Source organism: Podarcis erhardii (genome assembly GCF_964252035.2).
Source record: "Podarcis erhardii genome assembly, chromosome: 5".
Lineage (NCBI taxonomy): Eukaryota > Metazoa > Chordata > Lepidosauria > Squamata > Lacertidae > Podarcis > Podarcis erhardii.
The window spans coordinates 94666474-94684318 of NC_138509.1; the positions used below are offsets into that span (position 1 = coordinate 94666474).

At 42.6% G+C, this 17845-nt stretch overlaps 2 protein-coding genes across 9 annotated transcripts in view; one reads left to right on the top strand and one right to left on the bottom strand.

The window, feature by feature from the left end:
• Window positions 1-4873, bottom strand: part of VWA5B2 (von Willebrand factor A domain containing 5B2) — a 132866-nt gene extending 127993 nt beyond the window's left edge. For 3 of the 4 annotated variants that reach the window (XM_081862132.1, XM_081862133.1, XM_081862130.1), the window contains exons 1-2: window positions 4536-4873; window positions 2821-2927 (exon numbers count right to left, since the gene is read on the bottom strand). The gene's annotated coding sequence lies outside the window, so the exon portion shown is untranslated. Of the gene's footprint in view, window positions 1-2820; window positions 2928-3423; window positions 3534-4535 lie in introns of those variants that run through there. The other variant, XM_081862131.1, reaches the window with a different exon arrangement.
• A 401-nt stretch (window positions 4874-5274) lies between these two features.
• Window positions 5275-14893, top strand: LOC309342727 (uncharacterized protein). 5 transcript variants are annotated; one of them, XM_081863560.1, is made up of 3 exons: window positions 5338-5390; window positions 8544-8577; window positions 12405-14893. In XM_081863560.1, the coding sequence occupies exon 3, from the start codon at window positions 12440-12442 to the stop codon at window positions 13616-13618; it is 1179 nt and encodes a 392-aa protein (XP_081719686.1). In that variant the 5' UTR covers window positions 5338-5390; window positions 8544-8577; window positions 12405-12439; the 3' UTR covers window positions 13619-14893. The 5 variants fall into 5 exon arrangements, with proteins under 5 accessions (XP_081719684.1, XP_081719686.1, XP_081719688.1 ...); XM_081863558.1 differs by lacking the exon at window positions 8544-8577 and having other exon boundaries at window positions 5275-5390; XM_081863562.1 differs by lacking the exons at window positions 5338-5390; window positions 8544-8577 and adding an exon at window positions 5417-5466.
• The last annotated feature ends 2952 nt before the right edge of the window (window positions 14894-17845 follow it).

Genomic DNA, 17845 nt, shown 5'->3' on the forward strand with positions numbered 1-17845 from the left:
GTCCCCCAGATTACGAGACTACCGCTCTTAACCACTACACCACACTGGCTCTCTAAAGGCAGAAAAACCTTACAGTACAGAATGAGCAATTCTGTTCTGTAAGCAATTAATGCTTCCCAAATATTCAGATAAAAGCAGGAAGTCAATCAGTAGGGTGAATGGAAGTATTACATAAACTGTCATTGCTGAATTGGTAGCTAGAATATTGAACAACATACAGTACAACATACAGCTAGGGGTTCCACTTTCAAATACCTAATTTCAAATTAGATTGTTTTACAAATTTAGTTATGTCTGTATTGTCCTGCTTGCTTAATATTATTTTGAGCATTTGTACTCTGGTCTTCAGCCAAAAATGCACCCAGAACAGCTTGCCCATGCCACATGCTTAAAAAAAAATCAAAACCCACCGACCCACAAATGAAAAGGTAAAGAACATGAAAAAACAAACTGAGGCACCAATTCATAAATAATAGTCCTTATAATATCCAGCTGCTATAGAAACAATTCACAAATCATAGGTGTCTATTGTAGCTTGTCTTTAAGCAGGCCTTTAATAGTTTAAATCATAAATGTGTATGTTATATGGAAGGCATGGTTTGTCCATTTAAAACATATTCTCCCCTATCAAGTAGAATAGTGTGGCGTTCATACGGAGCCCCCGGTCGTCTCATGGACTATTGACCCGTACACCACTAATCTGCTGCCACCAACCAGGTCCTCCCCGGTAAAATCACTTCAGCCTCAGTCAGGTTCTCAATTAATAAAGAAGAGTGTATTTTATTTCAGACACAAACAAAGTTTTCTGGCATTCCAAACGTCGTTACTCTTTACTTTCTTAGTCTTATTTTCCTCTCTCTAGCTCTTCTACCTCCTCTCACTCAAGAACCCACTGCCCTAACTGTCTCTCTATTACCAACTGCTTCTCCAACTGCCTTTCCCAGCCAGCCAACCCACTAAAACCAACCAACTACCCACCAACAACTCCAACAACAACAACTCCTCAAACCTCAGGCTAAGCCCTTTTATACACAGGTAGGCTCAGCCTCCGGCTTTCCTATTGGTCTCTATTTTTAACCCTATCTCTGCCCCCTGTTCAAACATTTTCTAAATGAACGGGCAAACACCACATCCAGTGTATTAAAGGTTTGCACATGATGAACTAAGGAGGCATGTGTGCTTCCAAAAAGTATGTACAATATTAGTTTTTGTTTTTAAAAAGTCAAAGCATTGGTGGTTCAGTGGTAGAATTCTCACATGCCACAAAATTTTAATCTATTTGAAAAATCTAGTAATCTAACTAGGGTAGACAGGTTTGAAGGAGGTATGATTTTTATGTTAGCTAAAACTGGGCATGGGTGAAAAAGAAATTGAGAAAAAAACGCTTAGAAGCTAGGAACTCCAAGGCCATAAATTAGAACAAGTCACAAATCATAAGTATCTAGGAATGATGGTACAGGCCTCAGGAACCAACAAACTTCACATAAACTCCATCGGGAGCTCAGCGGAAAACCCCGCAAACTGTATTCTTAAATTTTTCAGAGCACAAGGGGGCTTTTTCGTCCCTGCGGCTCTAAAATTATACAAGGCCAAAACATTGGCACAGCTCCTTTATGGATCCTTTCTGGGGCCGCCTTCCTCTGCTTTCTCCCCTCTTGAGAGAGTTTGATCCAAACTCCTTAGAGCTCTCCTACAAGTCCCCAGATGCGTTTCAAACGCATGGGTCAGACTAGAAACGGGGATGATGAGAGTGGAGGCTTATATCTGCCTAACATCAATCCACAAATGGCTGACATTGAATCTGCTCCCCCGAGGAATAGCCCCACTGATCCTCTGTGACCAGTTCCAGTCAGGCTGGCAGACAGCAGTCCTGAACACCCTTCAGAAACTGGGTTTTGCCCCTCAAGCCTTTCTAAGCCCGGGGTTGGGCCAGGCAAAAGCTATGATCAGGAAAAGAATCATAGACACCGAGAGACAATGGGACTGCTCAAGGTGCCCCGACTATAAAATTGGAGAAACAGAGAGAGATAAAGCTGCACTGGCAGCGTATCTCTTCTTTCTCATATCTAAAAATGCAAGAAGGGCCTTTACACTCGCCAGAAGCTCGGCCCTGCCCCCGCTGGTCCTGGAAGGAGCCTTTTAAAAAGTCCCATACGCTCAGAGACTTTGCACCTGTTCATTGGGGGAGATAGGAAGCCCAGAGCACTTGTTCTTTAAATGTCCCTTTTATGAAGAGGCACATAGTAAGACCATTGATCCCCTACTGGTGAGGCTCGCTGACCTCCTGGAAAAGCAAAAATTTGACCTTTTCCTGTTAGGCAAAGATCAGAAGATGACCTGGATGGTCGCTAGATTCTGTGTACAGATCTGTAGGTGCAGACCATCTCCCAACTCGAACTAGTTCGTTAAGAAAATCCCCAAACTCCGTTCTATGGGTGACTCTGGGTCAGCTCCCTGCAGTAGTTTATTGTTGTACATTGTTTTTAAATTTATTGTTGTACAATGTTTTAATTGTTTGTTTTCCTTCTGTGACTGTACCCCCAAGTGTGTTTTATAAGCTGGTCTCTGACCGTAATAAATTATCTATCTATCTAACATTGAGAATGAATGAAGTAGGATATTTTGCACTTTTTGTGATGATATTTTGTTTTGTTTTTTAAATTTCTTTTTATTAAAAGATTTTCATGGATAACAAAGGTGCATATTATGTCTCTGGCTATACCATTCTTTCAACACTCAGAAGAGCATACGTTCCAGTTGTAATCATAACTTGAGGTGAGCAGAACAGACCTGATTTGATTTATAAATTTATACACTTACTGAGTCAAGTCACTGATCCACCTAGTGTAGTCTAGGGTGCTCCAACTGCCAGCCGCTCTCCATAGTTTCTCACAGCAAGTGTTTTATTACTGAGTGATGACTCTTCCCTGTAGACATAAACAGCCAGTAGAACTGAATATTAGACATGTCAATAATATATGACATCTTACCTTTCTACTACCAACTCCTGCAAGGTGGCTTACCAAAAAAAATTAACCATAAAAACCAGTTTGAAGGAAATAGCATCAACAGGGAAGCTGTAAAGGTTTGATGTGAGACATCCTACATTTAGGAAGCCTAAATATGGCTACTTTTATATGGGACTTTTTTCTTTGCATGCAGGTTCTCAGGTTCAACTAAAACCATGGGCGTAGCCAAGGGGAGCGCAGGGAGGAGGAGCAGCTGCCCCCCCCCATCAATTAAAAAATATATACATAGCAAACTGAAGTTCTGCCTCCCCACAACAAAAAAACCTGGCTATGCCCATGTCTAAACCCCTGGAGAGCTGTTGCCAGTCAGTGCATACAGTCCTGAGCTAGATGGACCAAGGGTCAGATTCAGTGTAGGATAGCATCCTGTGCTTGGGATAGTGCTGTCACTCACCTGCATGTTCTAGCGACCATGTTTCTTTCTGAAGCCTTAGCTGTGCCAGATTAGCTTCAGTAATTCAAGAAAAATACATCTTCTCCACAAGGCATTTTTAGAGCAATCTATGCATTTTTATTCAATAGTAGATACCACAGTACCGTACTGGGTTAAATGGAGGCCTACTCCCAAGTAAGCTTAAACAAGACAGCAGCCTGTGAGTGGCAACTGGGAAAAGGCAGGTAACCCTGGCTGGCACTGTTTGGGTGGTATTCAGCTAAGTTTTACTCAGAGTAGACCCACTAAAACAAATGGACCTAAGTCATGTTGATTTCAATGGGTATACATTGGAAGGAATATAGTGCTAGGGCAATTGTTTCATCAGTGCAAGCATTTCGACTTGCCAGACAGAACCACCCCCGTCTCCTACCCCTGTGTGCTGTTCTAGGGGTTCTCCCAACCACCACCACCCCACAGCCGGTTTGGGGTGGAATGGGGAGTTTCCCAGTAGGACTCATTATCTGAATCTAGGCCTCTGAGCAAAACTTAGCTGAATACAGTACCACCTTTAATTTCCAACTGTGCAATCTAATGTGCATTTACAGCACAAATAGTTGGGTTTAATATTTATAATCCAGCACATATTTGAATTGCACGCATATAATCAAGTACCGTGTACAGTGGTACCTCGGGTTATAGATGCTTCAGGTTACAGACTCCGCTAAGCCAGAAATAGTACCTCGGGTTAAGAACTTTGCTTCAGGATGAGAACAGAAATTGTTTGACGGTGGCGCAGTGGCAGCAGGAGGCCCCATTAGCTAATAAAGTGGTGCTTCAGGTTAAGAACAGTTTCAGGTTAAGAACGGACCTCCAGAACCAATTAAGTTCTTAACCCAAGGTACCACTGTACACAGAACCAGGCACATTTGAAATGCATTGCAGCACGTGTGGCACATTGAGCTTCCCACTTCCTTTTGCTTGACTTCTGACTTAAGGCATTTCTCACATACAAATCACAACCCATAAACTGAGAATTAAAACAAGGCATGCGCCCTTCAGTTATCACCGCATACATTCCTAGAGCTTACAGATGAATACATTTAGGATGGCCCAGTTCTTGTGAAACATACCTCTCCTTCTCTTCCAGGGATCTAACCCATGGGAAGCAGCGCACCCCTTGTGGAATGCCCTTTGCTGGGCAAACTGTGCCTATGTTTCCATAGTTAGCAGTAGTGGAGACCCAACTGTCCCACGTTCCTCAGAATTTTTTATTTCAAATATTTCTTTGCCTTCTTTCAGGGCAATGCCCTCCTCCCAAAGAGGCGCACAGGCATAACTTGCTTTTTTAAAAATAAAAAAAGTGAGAAACATCTCTAAATTTTAACCTGAGTAATTTAACGTATTTTAAAAGTGTGGCTGCGAATTTTTTCTTGATTTTCCTGTTTTATCTCTCGTAAACCTCTTTGAGGGTCGTCTTTTTTTTTTTGTGAAACGAATACGACAAATAATAAAAATAGCGCCATATTTCAAGTTTTTTTGCCTTTAAGGCCCCTTTCCATTGGGATTCCTTCTGTCGTCGCTGCCCTATTTCGAAACGTGAGAGGAGAATGAACCACAAGCCGCCGGCCATGAACCACCGCGCCTCTGACCGCTTCCTTGAGGGGAAATAACCGCCAAATCCCGCCCGTTGCTCCCGAATTCCCGCCCAAACGCGCCTCGAACGTTCCCAGACTGGCGGCGGGCGCGCGCACGCACGCACGCACGCACGAAACCAGAGGCGGCCCCGACCCGTTCCTTTTTGCGAATCTGTAGGTTCCCGCCCCGCCCTCCTCCTCCTGTGGGCGGGGCCCTCGCGGAAGCGGAGGCGGGGCCTTCGCGGGCGTTCCTCATCTCCGGCGCGGGTTCTGGGAGCTACAGCCGGAGGCTTATCAGTCTCGGGTTGCTGCCGGAAACGAGGCTCATCGGAGACTGGAAGCGCGCCCCGGGTAGGTAAAAGATTATTGCGCACGTGGTGGAAGAGCGCGCGCTTTTTTATTTCGCCTCAAGGAAGGAGTTTTGGTTGTAGGTATTTATACAGTATATGTGGTATCTTAAAAGGTGGGCGTTACTGTTGCAAAGAATATATATAATTTTCTGGAAAGGTGGAAATTCTTGTTGCAAAAAATAACAAGGTGTGTGTTGAAAAGATGGGGGTTCCTATTGCAAAACACACACACACACACACATATATATATATGATTTTCAGAAGGTGGGAGTTCTCGCTGCAAAGACGTATAAATGCATATGTGGGAGTTTTCGTTGCCAAGAAACACGTGCACACACGCCTCTTTTCTGAAAAGGTGGCCTGTTTTGCCTTCAAGGAGAAACGTGTGGGGATGAGCAAGTTGAGTTCTTCAGCGGATCAATTTTTTTGCTTGACAGAGAAATTAAGTGTGTGTTTTATTTTATTTTTGTTAATTTTCTTTATAAGGGTTTTGGCTACACGAATAAACATCTCTGCTGAAGGGGTACTGGCTCACAGGATGATGAGTGAAAGAAAGGTCATTTGAGTCTCGGATCATTTCAAAGCATTGCATTGTATGTAAATCTCTTAGTAGTATAATGTCCTTGCTATGCATGTAAAGCTAATAATAATAATAATAATAATAATAATAATAATAATAATAATAGTAATTGATTATTTATACCCAGCATCTGGCTGGGTTTCCCCAGCAACTCTGGGCGGCTCCCAACAGAATATTAAAAACACGACAAAACATCAAACATTTAAAACTTCCCTAAACAACTTCCTGTTGTTTCAAAGCATTTCAAAGCATTGCATTGTATGTAAATCTCTTAGTAGTGTAATGTCCTTGCTATGCATGTGAAGCTAATAATAATAATAATAATAATAGTAATAGTAACTGATTATTTATACCCAGCATCTGGCTGGGTTTCCCCAGCAACTCTGGGCGGCTCCCAACAGAATATTAAAAACACGACAAAACATCAAACATTTAAAACTTCCCTAAACAACTTCCTGTTGTGAGCTGGTTTTTGACCTAAAAGGGGGCCACAAGTGCTTTCACTCAGTGGCTCCCAAACTTCTGCAACAAACCACTTGAAAATTGCTGGTAGCCATGGCACATCAATTAAATGGCTTTTTTTTGCTAGTTGTGGGCATTTGTAATGTGCTGTGCCAGATGCAGCTTGATTTTTTAATTGTATTCTTATTACTGCTTTTATTTCTTTTAATGTGTTTTAATTCTATTGCAATTTGCATTCCGCCGAATTCAAATCATTACAATAAAATACAGTATGAATATTGGAAAAGAAGTGATAAAAATGCAGTTAAAATCAATATGACTATTGAGGCTTGCAGACCACTAGTACTCTGCAGTTTGGGAATCCTTGTTTTAGCTAATAAATAAGTTAGATTACTTTGCTCTCTTTCCTGCAATGTTCTGGAATTTTGGAGCTTAATGGGGTTGTGGGGAGTGACTCAGCTAAAAGAGTTTCAGCTGTGTGCTTTGGTCACATGTAGTAATTGTCTAATAAAACAAATTTAAAGAATGACTGTATTTGTAGTATTGTGTATAGTTTGGCACCCTTCCTTTCTTTAAGGATATTTTAAGCTGGGGAAGTTGCAGAAAATAGCATCCCAAATATCAGGGCTGGTCTGTGTGTCCTGCAGGAAATGCTTGTTACTTATTTTGGTCAGAAAAATGAAGAGTTGAGTATGGTTGGTGATATAATAGTGTTTTATAAAATTAATTATAAAATTAATTATGGTGGACAGAAGGGGCGGGCTTGTGGTTGTTTTTTTAAAAAAGAAAACCTAGGAGTCTCCCTATGAAGTTTATTAGTGTTGTAAACAAAATCTGCCCTTTTTCCCTTATGGGGTATCCAAGAGCCCATATAGAGTCCTTGGGTTCCCTATCGGTAGGAGAAAAGAACAGAGGCCAACCAGAGAATATTGAGAAGCAAAGCAGCTTCTCAAAGCAGCCTGATCTTTATTAAACTGTTGCAACAGGAGGAGGAGGAGGAGGACCTTGAACAATGGTGTGCAAGGCCTTATTGTATCCATTTTGAAATTCCCTGCCATGGAGCTCCAGAAAGGGTGTAACCCAAGACCACCCCTCACAAACATCATACCTACATCACAGAAAAGGCGGTCTACAACAGAAATTTGAATGTTGTTGTTTTTCCTGTCTGCTAGGTTGCCTTATCTGATTGCCTTTTCTGGTAGTCTGGCCCTTCCTTTGAAATGTTAATTAAGTCCTGAGACAATGGGAAGGTTTTTTTCATTTCTACCGCCCTTGCAGTGAAACATTTGGTCAGTTTGGGAGTTAAAATGGTTTCAGGACTGCCTTCCTGTGCTGCTTCAGACATGTGGTTTATATATTTATGTTCGTGTTTGCTTGGTACATTTATGAACATTTATTATATATCTAAGACCTTAAAATTCTTATAACATTACCATCTGATTCAGAAAAACCAACCAAGGTTTCTCATACAGCCTAATCCTCCAGTGGAACTCACTTCCTCAGGGTGGGATGATGGCCAGCTTAGAAAGGTGGGTGGGAAGATTAGACAAACTGATGGAGGATAAGTTTCTTTACTGCTATTGTGATCATGGAAGAAGAAGATGATGACGACTAAATGGAGCCTCCATGTACAGTGGTAGTATGCCCCCTAATGCTTTTGCCTTTCTGTCTTCTCAGAGGGCATCTGATTGGCCAGTGTGGTAAACAGATTACTGGACTGGATAGAGAAGGCTGTCTGCTCCAGCAAAGCTGCTCTTGCCTCAAACTTCTAAATCTTTTCCCTTCCTTCCATTTACTAATAATTGTCCTCAGAGCTATTCTTTGATGGGATTTTGCCTTTAATCAGATGTTGCCTTTCAGCGTGCCTCCTCTTTTAGATGTGCTAGGTGTGCAAACTTTAAGAAAGGTGTAAATGGCAATTTGCTTCTATTCGCTTGCATGCTGCCAGAACAAAGAGCAAAAGTGTTGTGCCCTGACATGCCTCATCAGCTTGCTTAGTCACTGTGATAATTCGGGAACTGAGAGCAGTTTCGAATTCAGTTTCCTTTTCCCAGATCCCACCCTTTGGGTTTTGTCTTACTGCTCCGTGAATGCATGCTGTTTTCCATTCAGGATCCGCTTGCTGCTTGTGTACTCCTGTGGTGCAGTAAGTGCTGATATCTGACGTTCTCTGTGTTTGGGTTTCTGGTGGGGTGGGTTGTCTACTTGCAATTAAGTAGGTTTAAGATTGCAGCTAACACAGGCGAGTCTACGTCATAAAAAGGGCTGCTACATCAAACCTTCCCAAAACTATATTTAAAGTAACGTGTGCATCAAGTTTTTTGGGGGTTATGGCTAAATTTGGATGCAACTCTTAATTATTTTACATGGTTGCTCAGAGTCTAGGCAATATGAGTGGAATATGAATGAACAAAGTTGATTGTTAGAGACGCGGTAAAGCAGCGTGACCAAATCTTTGATTTGGCTTCCAAGGGAGCTCTGGTTTCGAAATCAATCTCTAGTTTTGCTAACAAAAAGAAAAAATCCTTTACCTCTCATCTCTGCTCCCCTCCTCCCACCACATGAGAAATGTTTGTGTTTTGTTGAGCACAGAATATAAGGGTGCATTTTATAGTGAGTGTTCTCTCTCCCTCCCCCTTTAGTTTTGTTGGGGGAGGAGACATTGTGTAACTTGAAACCTCACATTGCCTGTATTTAGCACCCTGGAATGGGCACTTGGGAGTAAGCCCCATTGAATTTGCCTCTGAGTAAACACGCAAAAGGATTGCTCTGCAAATGTCCCCAAACTACCTGCCTTCATTTTGTTTCATTGATTTATTGCCTTGTTCACTGGATAAAGTACAAAGATTCATTTGTAGCAAGTGCCCAACTTTTGTTTGGGCAAGAAATACCGTTAGGCAGATGCAAAGAAAGGACAGGGCCTCCTTCACCTTTAACAATATTGTAGAATACCTCCTATTCGATATCGATTTATTGCATTAGCCGTGGCCATAGCATAATATACATAGAAATAACAAGATAAAATGGGGGTGGGGAAATAAAAGTGGATGTCGTCCTGGGCGAAATACTTTGAAAGAAAAAAAAAAGGGGGGTAACAAAAGTAACAGGGGATTTAAAACTCCTATTCAGCAGCTGTTGTATGACAGCCTACAGCCCCCCCCCCTAAATCTGTTCACCAGAAACTTATTTCTTCACCACCAACCCTTCTAGTTTTCTGGAACATGCACCCAGAGAAAAGGTTCTGTTTAACTCAGAAGCTCACAGACTGCAATTGGAACACTATTTGTTCAAACCAGTATGTGAACAATTGAAAGTGCTGAATTTCACTTTTGACCCCTCCTGTAAGTGTCCCCACATAATAAAGTCACCTGAAGGCACCCTGCCCTGAGAACCATTTGTGGAAGCCGAATTTATGAAGAGCATGGCCTTCTTTGTAATGGCACCATTGTTATGGAATGGGATTAAAGATGCCTCCCAGGCTAGTTTGTCTTTCAGAAGGCTAAAGACCATTTTGTTTTAAGAATGGGGCTTTGTTGACTAGCAATCAGGCAAATACCTTGTTTTTAATGGAAATCTTTCAAGACAGGACTGCTAATATTTTTGCTCTGCTTCTTTTGACTTGCATTTATGATAAATTGTGTTACTCAGTCTAATGTGTGTGTGTAACCCCCAGTTGGCTGAAAGTTGTTTGATGAAAGCTGTGTTGCCACCTTCTTCCCCAGGCTAATTTTTTCTCCAGCTGAAATTAATACACGCTAACTTTTATTTTGTTACCTTCGTACAGCTGTATGCATAACTTCTGGTTTATCTTCTTTCCCTGGGGGAAAGAGAGAGAAAAGGCTTTGGAGCAAACGCATGTGTGTATTAATGAGGCCTGTGCCAGACTAAAGAGCTCCCTGCTGTATTCTTAAAAAAGCTACTCTGTTCCAATTATTATTCCGGATCAGTCCTCCTTAGCCCTCATAGGGTCCTTGGGGTCTCAGACCACAAGGGGCATTCACAAGCTAGAACAGAACAAATTATGAGAGCTAAGATCTGTGGAAGAGCAGATAACCAACTGTGTAAGTAGCAGTTGTCAAGGACCAGCACCCAAAAACTTGGGGACTAACTTGTGTTTAGCAGTAGCCAAATAACCAGAATCTAAAACCAACCCTGCAAGGTATAATTCTGTCCCACTCCTTAAGTTTAACTAGTCTGGGCCAGGAGACTCCCAGAACCTTACTGGATGCTACTTAGGATTCAAAGGACAAGAGCTCAAAGATCAGACTCTCTGTCCCTTGAGCCCACACAATTGTTCAGTAGGTAATGATTTAAGAAGTTAGGAACTCAATTCAGAACTCAAGGCTTTAGCCAAAGAAACAACAGAAATAGATGGTACTTGAGGAATACAAGTAAACCAGTTAAGAAATATCTTTGGGATTTATAAGACAAAACAAAAACTTGCCTACAAACCATCACCGCCGTTGAGCCCAGAGGAAAACAGGGAACCAGACAGGTGTCCAGAACAAAAGTTGTGCTGCAAAAGATAAGGAAATGAATATGTCTTTAATCCTAAACAGCACAGCAACAAGGGTGACCCCAGCTATCTAATCAAGAAGCTTCTAGATACTAAGATCCTTCCATTTCACACAAAGCAATTTTCCCCCTAGTTGGCACACTGACCTTGAACACATCAGACATTTAGATAATGCAGGTGCTGGTTCTTGTGAGCTCATTTCCAATTAGTGGGATAAGAATATCTTCTCAGAGGCCAGATTTTTACCCAGAGGCCTGAGAACAGGTCAGTTTTTCAAAATAAAACTTTTAAGGCTTCATTATGGTTGAGAAACTTGGCTCACAACTCAAGTGAATTCTGCATTCCATTCTCAAATTAGGGGTTTTCTCTTTAGGCTTAAAGATTAAAGTTGGCATAGGCTTGTGCTGGCATTTCTTACCTGACAGATGATAGAATTCAGACTATGGAAGGAGGAAACAATTTAATTGTTGCTGTTCTGAAGGCTATAAATGAAGGATCTTGCGTGCCAAAATTTGGTTTCATCATGAAATCTGACTAAACCACAGAGTAGTCTTCTAACCTGCCGGGCAGAATCTTAGTGCTTAAGTCTGAAAAAGTTAATGTAAGAAATTGACTCAATCCTGTGAATCTCATGGTACAAAAAATGTGTTAGCCTTTCAGACAGTTTTTTCCTACTTGGAAACATTTGTCCTCACACTTTTGTAATAAAGTTTATTATTGAACAGGAAGTTAAAGAGAAGCATCTTAGTGCTCCAAATCCATACATTTTGTATTGATTGACTGGTTTAATTGAAGCTGACTTAAAAGATTGATCATAAACTATTCCCCCAGGTATCATTTAAAGTTTTCAACATTCAGATTCACATGTTTGCTGACATGTTTACCATTGGCCCTGTTGACAGAAGCTGATTGGGGTTATATTCCAAAACACCTGAAGCAGAGTTTGAAATTAGCATTTTGCACCTAAAGTTTCTCCATTTTCAAGTATCTCAAAAATGGGTGCCATTTTTTGCATCTGGCTTACACTCAAGGATTACTGAAATGCATGCGATTTTAAAACTTAAAGTATATGTTAAGGATAGACAATATGTTAAGGAGTTTAACAATAAAGAGTGGCCTGTTTTGAAAACTGAAGTATGGTACCAATATTTTTATTTAAATGCCAAATTAAACACATATTAACAATTTCTTCTAAAATTGTGACACTTATGTGAATTGCATATTAATTCATGCTTAAATAAAAAGTGTTTGCGTCCCCCCCCCCAAAGCGGTGACTAGACATTCTGTGTTGGCTCCCACAGCCCAGGTACCGGAAGCCATTTGGCTCCTAGCTTTTCTATCCCAGTTTCTAACACTGACCTGAAGTGTACCAGGCTGTCTTGATGGACACAAAGCTGTCTGTCAGGTGTCTTTTTGCAAGCTTTTTAATCTCCCTCTCCGCTTCTCTCTTTTCCCAGCCTCCCAGATTCACAGAACGTGACTCCCTCAAGCAATGGGCAAGCCCAGGAATACATCTGGCAATGTACCCTCTCCTCAACGTGCTGCCACGGCGCCAAAAGCAGCCCCAGCAGCCCCACAATCTTCTGCCTCATCCAGAACGGTACCTGCCAGCAGCAGAACTCAGAGTGCTCCTGCTGCGAAGGGTCATGGTGGCCGACAGGGGGCGGCTGAAAAGCCAGCCAGTGCCACAAGTCCGAGAGGAACTGGGCAAAGTTACCAGGCAAGGTCCACATCGGCATCCGGCAGTGAGCAAGGAGGCACAAAGAGTGGCCGTGGAGCAAGAGCAAAGACCCCCACAGTAGGAGCAAGAGGAGGAGGAAAGTCCCCTGCTGCAGCTACTGAAGCCTCTGTAGGTCCTGCTGCTTGCAGCCCAGCGCCGACACAGGCGGCTAGCAAAACTCAGGGCAAAGCCCAAGGTAAAGCGAGCCACTTCCCTTCCCCTCTCTCTGCCGAAAAGGTTGCTGAAATAGAGAAAGGAACCCGGGGCCAGCGCACTAACCCTGAATGGTACAAGCAGCGTGCAAACCGCATCACAGCGTCCATAGCTCCCCAGATAGCCAACAGCAAGTTTGTGAATGGCAAGAGCTCCGAGATTCCTCAGTCGTACCTGAGGCGTGTGGTGGAATCTTCTTCCGGCGTGCAGACCCCGGCCATGTCTTGGGGCGTCCGCAACGAGAAGAAAGCGGTGCAGGCGTACGAGGCCCTCAAGTCCAGCAAGATTAACAAAGCAGTGAAGGTGGACGAGTGCGGCCTCTTCATTGACCAAAGGAAACCTTGGCTGGCTGCCAGCCCTGATGGGATTATCAAAGACACAGATACCGGGAAAGAGCTGGGCATTCTGGAGGTCAAGTGTCCCTACAAACACAGAGATAGGACGGTGACGGAAGCTTGCAAGGACAAAAGCTTCTGTCTGGAGAAGGTGGGCGACTCCTACTCTCTGAAGAAGAACCACCAATATTACACGCAGTTGCAAGTCCAGATGGGCGTCACTGGCCTTCCAAAGGCAGAATTGGTGGTCCATACCAACAAAGAAACGGCGATTGCCCCTGTAGATTTCGACCCTGTTTTCTGGGAGACGACTGCATCAAAATTGGAGAAGTTCTATATGGAGGCTGTAGTCCCTTGCCAGGAGGAGAAGAAAAGTGCTGCTGCCTGGGCTAAGGAAGAATGAAGGTGCTGAGAAGTGCTGACACCCTACCCTCCATGAAATATGTGCCTTGTAACTGATGCTCTTTTCAGGTTTCATGCCCAGTGGTGCAAAATGGTTAAGTTTCCTTCTGTGCCTTTAATGCATCCTTTATAGTTATAGTTACACAGCACATCCTGCCACTCACCCCCCACCCCCGGTTGCACACCCTGTTTTCCTCTGACGATCACACTCCGCTTGCATATAGCCCATCAGCTCTGCAGGACAACAGCAGATCTTCTGTGGCCATGTGCATTCCTTTCTGCAAGCTGCATTAAGTATGCTGCTTACAGCAAGCCTTGCCATTTCTCCTATTGTGAAAGGTGGTGGCAGCCGTGCTATCTCACCTGCCTGTGCTCGCTTGGTTGGGCCAAACAACAGGATAAAATGGCAGCAGGTGATGTGGAAGGAGGAACACACAAATTTGCTTCTCATCTGCTCTTTCCATGCAAGTGGCAATTGCACCGCTGCCTCAATGATTCCATGCTCCCATATAACTTGGGCATGGATGTTCTGTGAAATTATTTTTGCTGCCTTCCAACCACCAGAAAAACCTGGAATACAGTTTTTGAGACCAGAGCACTTGTGGCTTGGGTTTTTGGGGGTATTTTGGTTTTTGATTTCCTGCTCCTTTTTACAATACAGAGCCACATCTCTTACGGGACATTCACAGTACTTCTTGGAACATGTGCTTTGCATTTCTAAAAATCAGCCTGTGTGGTGTTGAAATTCACAGTTAAAAGCTGAGTGGTGTTGGGGAGAAGCCATCTGGATATTTGAAGAGCCAGAGGACTTGAATACAGGAGATGGAGCAGAAATCTAGCTCATGCACTTATTAATTTGGGAATAAGTTCCACCAAATTGTATGGAACCTGTTTCTGAACAAATGTGAATATCAGACCTTAAAAAGTAAATTCAGTGCTCACCAATGGTGAAGATAGGGGTACCCATTTTTCTCATGTAATGTAAAAATATTATTTTGGGTGGGTGTGTTGTCATGTTGACTGAGAGCACATTCAGGCCTTCTCCACTAGAGAACCAGCAATGAAGACTAAATGTTCATTGTGTAATGCTTTGTTTATAAAATCTCTGTTTGTGAATTGGAACTTTGTTCAGAACAAAAACCGGTTGGGTTGTTCAGCATCAGTAATAGGGCATATTGGATGTCTCCTAAATTGTAGATATGTTTGCTTTTTGTATAATCACAGCTTCTGCTGTGCAAAATGTAACACATGTCCAAATAAATGCATTTGCTTTGGATGTTCTGTGGTAGATGCAAAACTTGAACAAGGAGAACAAAACTGGGACAATTAGCAGGTCATTCTAAATTGTATTTTTGGTATTTGGCAGGCCTGCCTTGTAAATGGTGCCTAAGCATTGGGCAACAGATTTGAGGTCTTAATGGGAGGAGGAACGGGGTGGCTGGAAAATTGGCATGAGATGAGAGAGCCAGGTGGGGTGTAATGCATACTCAAAGTTAAAACTTTTTAAGTGTTCAAAACCATTTTGTTAAAGCTTGCCTTAGAATCATTTAACACTAGTTTCCTGCAGTGTTTCAAATGCTAGTTTAAAGTGCTTCACATGTTACAATAGCAAACATATGATTGGCTTCCATAGCAGAGGACTATAAAGCAGGCAGTGCTATGTTAAAAAGCAATGCAGAAAACTACAGGCTAGTTTAAAGACTGTTCCAATAAATTGGGGAAAGCATGATTAGTGACAAATTTATCAAAATTATCGAGGGTATAGAACAAGTCTTGCTGAAGAAGACTTTGTTTTGGTGGGTGAATGCTGTTGAGCTCATCTTCTGCATGTTGGCTTCCCTAGGGCAGTGTTTTTCAACCACTGTTCCGCGGTACACTAGTGTGCCGCAAGATGTTGCCTGGTGTGCCGTGGGAAAAATTGAAAAATTCGAAAGATTTAAAAATAAAGTATTTTATAACTTTTCATATTTCTGTTTACTTACTATTTCATAATAAAGTAATTATAAAATACTTTGTGTTTGATTCCTATTCAAGAGAATTACTTTATATATAGTCAATATAGGCACAGAGTTAATTTTTTTAACATTTTCTAATGGTGGTGTGCCTTGTGATTTTTTTCATGAAACAAGTGTGCCTTTGCCAAAAAAAGGTTGAAAAACACTGCCCTAGGGATCCTCCAACAATCAGCCTCATTAGGGGGATGTAGAATCATAAATAGAATCATAGAGTTGGAAGAAACCACAAGGGCCATCGAGTCCAACCCCCTGCCAAGCAGGAAACAATGCATGTATAATTTTATAAACTATCAGTTCCAAACGCTGCAACCTTTCTTTATAGGGGAGTTGTTCCAGCCCTTTGATCATTTTGGTTGCCCTTTTCTCATCCAGCAGGTCCTTTTTACATCACATGAGCATGGCTTTTTCAAGGTCACTAGAGGTTTGCCCAGGAGAAGCATGTGGCATGTAACCCAGTGGCCTTATGAAAGTAACTCGCATTGAACATTCCTGAGTTAACCATGGCAGTAATGGGATTAGAGCACAGTTCCTTATACGGGTCAGTAACATGTTATCAAGGCTTGCCGAACTTTGTAGGGACCACCAGCAGCCCATCATTTCTCTACCCATTTCTCCTTACTGTGCCTCCCTCCCCTAAAATAAGTGTGTATTCTCACACACATTAGTTTTTCCATTGGGAGTTTGGATAAATGTTCACTCCAGTAGAATTTAAACTTGATTCCCTTGCCCTTTGAGTCCCTCAAATGAAGCTTATATTAGTACTGCACAATTTAAAAAAACCAAATTCAATGGTTGTGAACATCAAATGATCCAAGACACAGATCTCCGAGTTTTTTTGTGTTTCTTTTTACAAAGGGTGAAAACAAATTACAGAATGCACCTGTGGGCACTGGTGATCTATGGATTGCTGTGAAAATGATCCATGTTTTTATACCATGGTAGTGCTGGGAAGCACCAAATACATGACTTTTGCAGTGGTCAAGAGGCAGGCGTGATCTGTTGTTTTGGTAGGTGGAGGCCTGTTTCAGTTGGATGTTCAGCAGGGGCACGGGTGGCACCATGGGTTAAACCACAGAGCCTAGGACTTGACGATCAGAAGGTCGGCGGTTCGAATCCCCGCAACGGGGTGAGCTCCTGTTGCTCGGTCCCTGCTCCTGCCAACCTAGCAGTTCGAAAGCACGTCAAAGTGCAAGTAGATAAATAGGTACCACTCTGGTGGGAAGGTAAATAGCGTTTCCGTGCGCTGCTCTGGTTCGCCAGAAGCTGCTTAGTCATGCTGGCCACATGACCTGGAAGCTGTCTGCAGATAAACGCCGGCTCCCTCAGCCAGTAAAGCAAGATGAGCGCCACAACCCCAGAGTCCTCTGCGACTGGACTTAACTGTCAGGGATCCCTTTAACTTTACCTAGTTTCTTGAAATAGCTGCACATGGCTTCTTTGTTGCAAAAGTCGCTCTCCTACCTGCATTGCTACCTTGCTATTTGTTAATTTGTAGCTGTATGTACTTTCAAGCAGTGTGTGTGGAAGGCAACCACCCATGAAAAGAGGTGGCCTTTTCAGTTATCAGTGAACAACCTGTAACCATTTCCCCCTAGTGAAAAAGTAGAAAAAAGATTGCCGACACCTCCCGAGAACTGTTAAGTTTTCCATGAAGGGGGTAAAAATACTTCTGCTGTGACCACCATATCTCACAGCAGCCTCCTTGTGCTAGTGTGAACAAAGCACCCTTTGCTGTGAAAGGCGCTTTTACATCAGTTGCAATAACTAATGGATTTGCATCTTGCAGAGCAAAGGTCTTGTACATTGATTGCATACTAAGACCAAGCAGGCTTTTCTCTCTCTCCCTCAAAGTGACATACTACAGTATAATCTATCACTGAAGAATTTTCAACATTTGTGGGAGGGAATTGTGTGCTTTTATTGGCAGCCTTGGCAGTTGAGCTGTACTTTAGCCAGATATATTTGTGGACAAAGCCTTTTACACAATGCCAAAACTCAAACCACATTGGTCTTCACCTTTAAAATACGGTGGTACCTCGGGTTACAGATGCTTCAGGTTACAGACTCCGCTAACCCAGAAATAGTACCTCGGGTTAAGAACTTTGCTTCAGGATGAGAACAGAAATCGTGCAGAGGCGGCGCAGCAGCTGTGGGAGGCCCCATTAGCTAAAGTGGTACCTCAGGTTAAGAACCGAGCTCCAGAATGTATTAAG

What these genes read in the sequence shown, in the direction of transcription:
- LOC309342727 (XM_081863558.1), top strand. Translation starts at nt 12,440, where the DNA reads ATGGGCAAGCCCAGGAATACATCTGGCAATGTACCCTCTCCTCAACGT.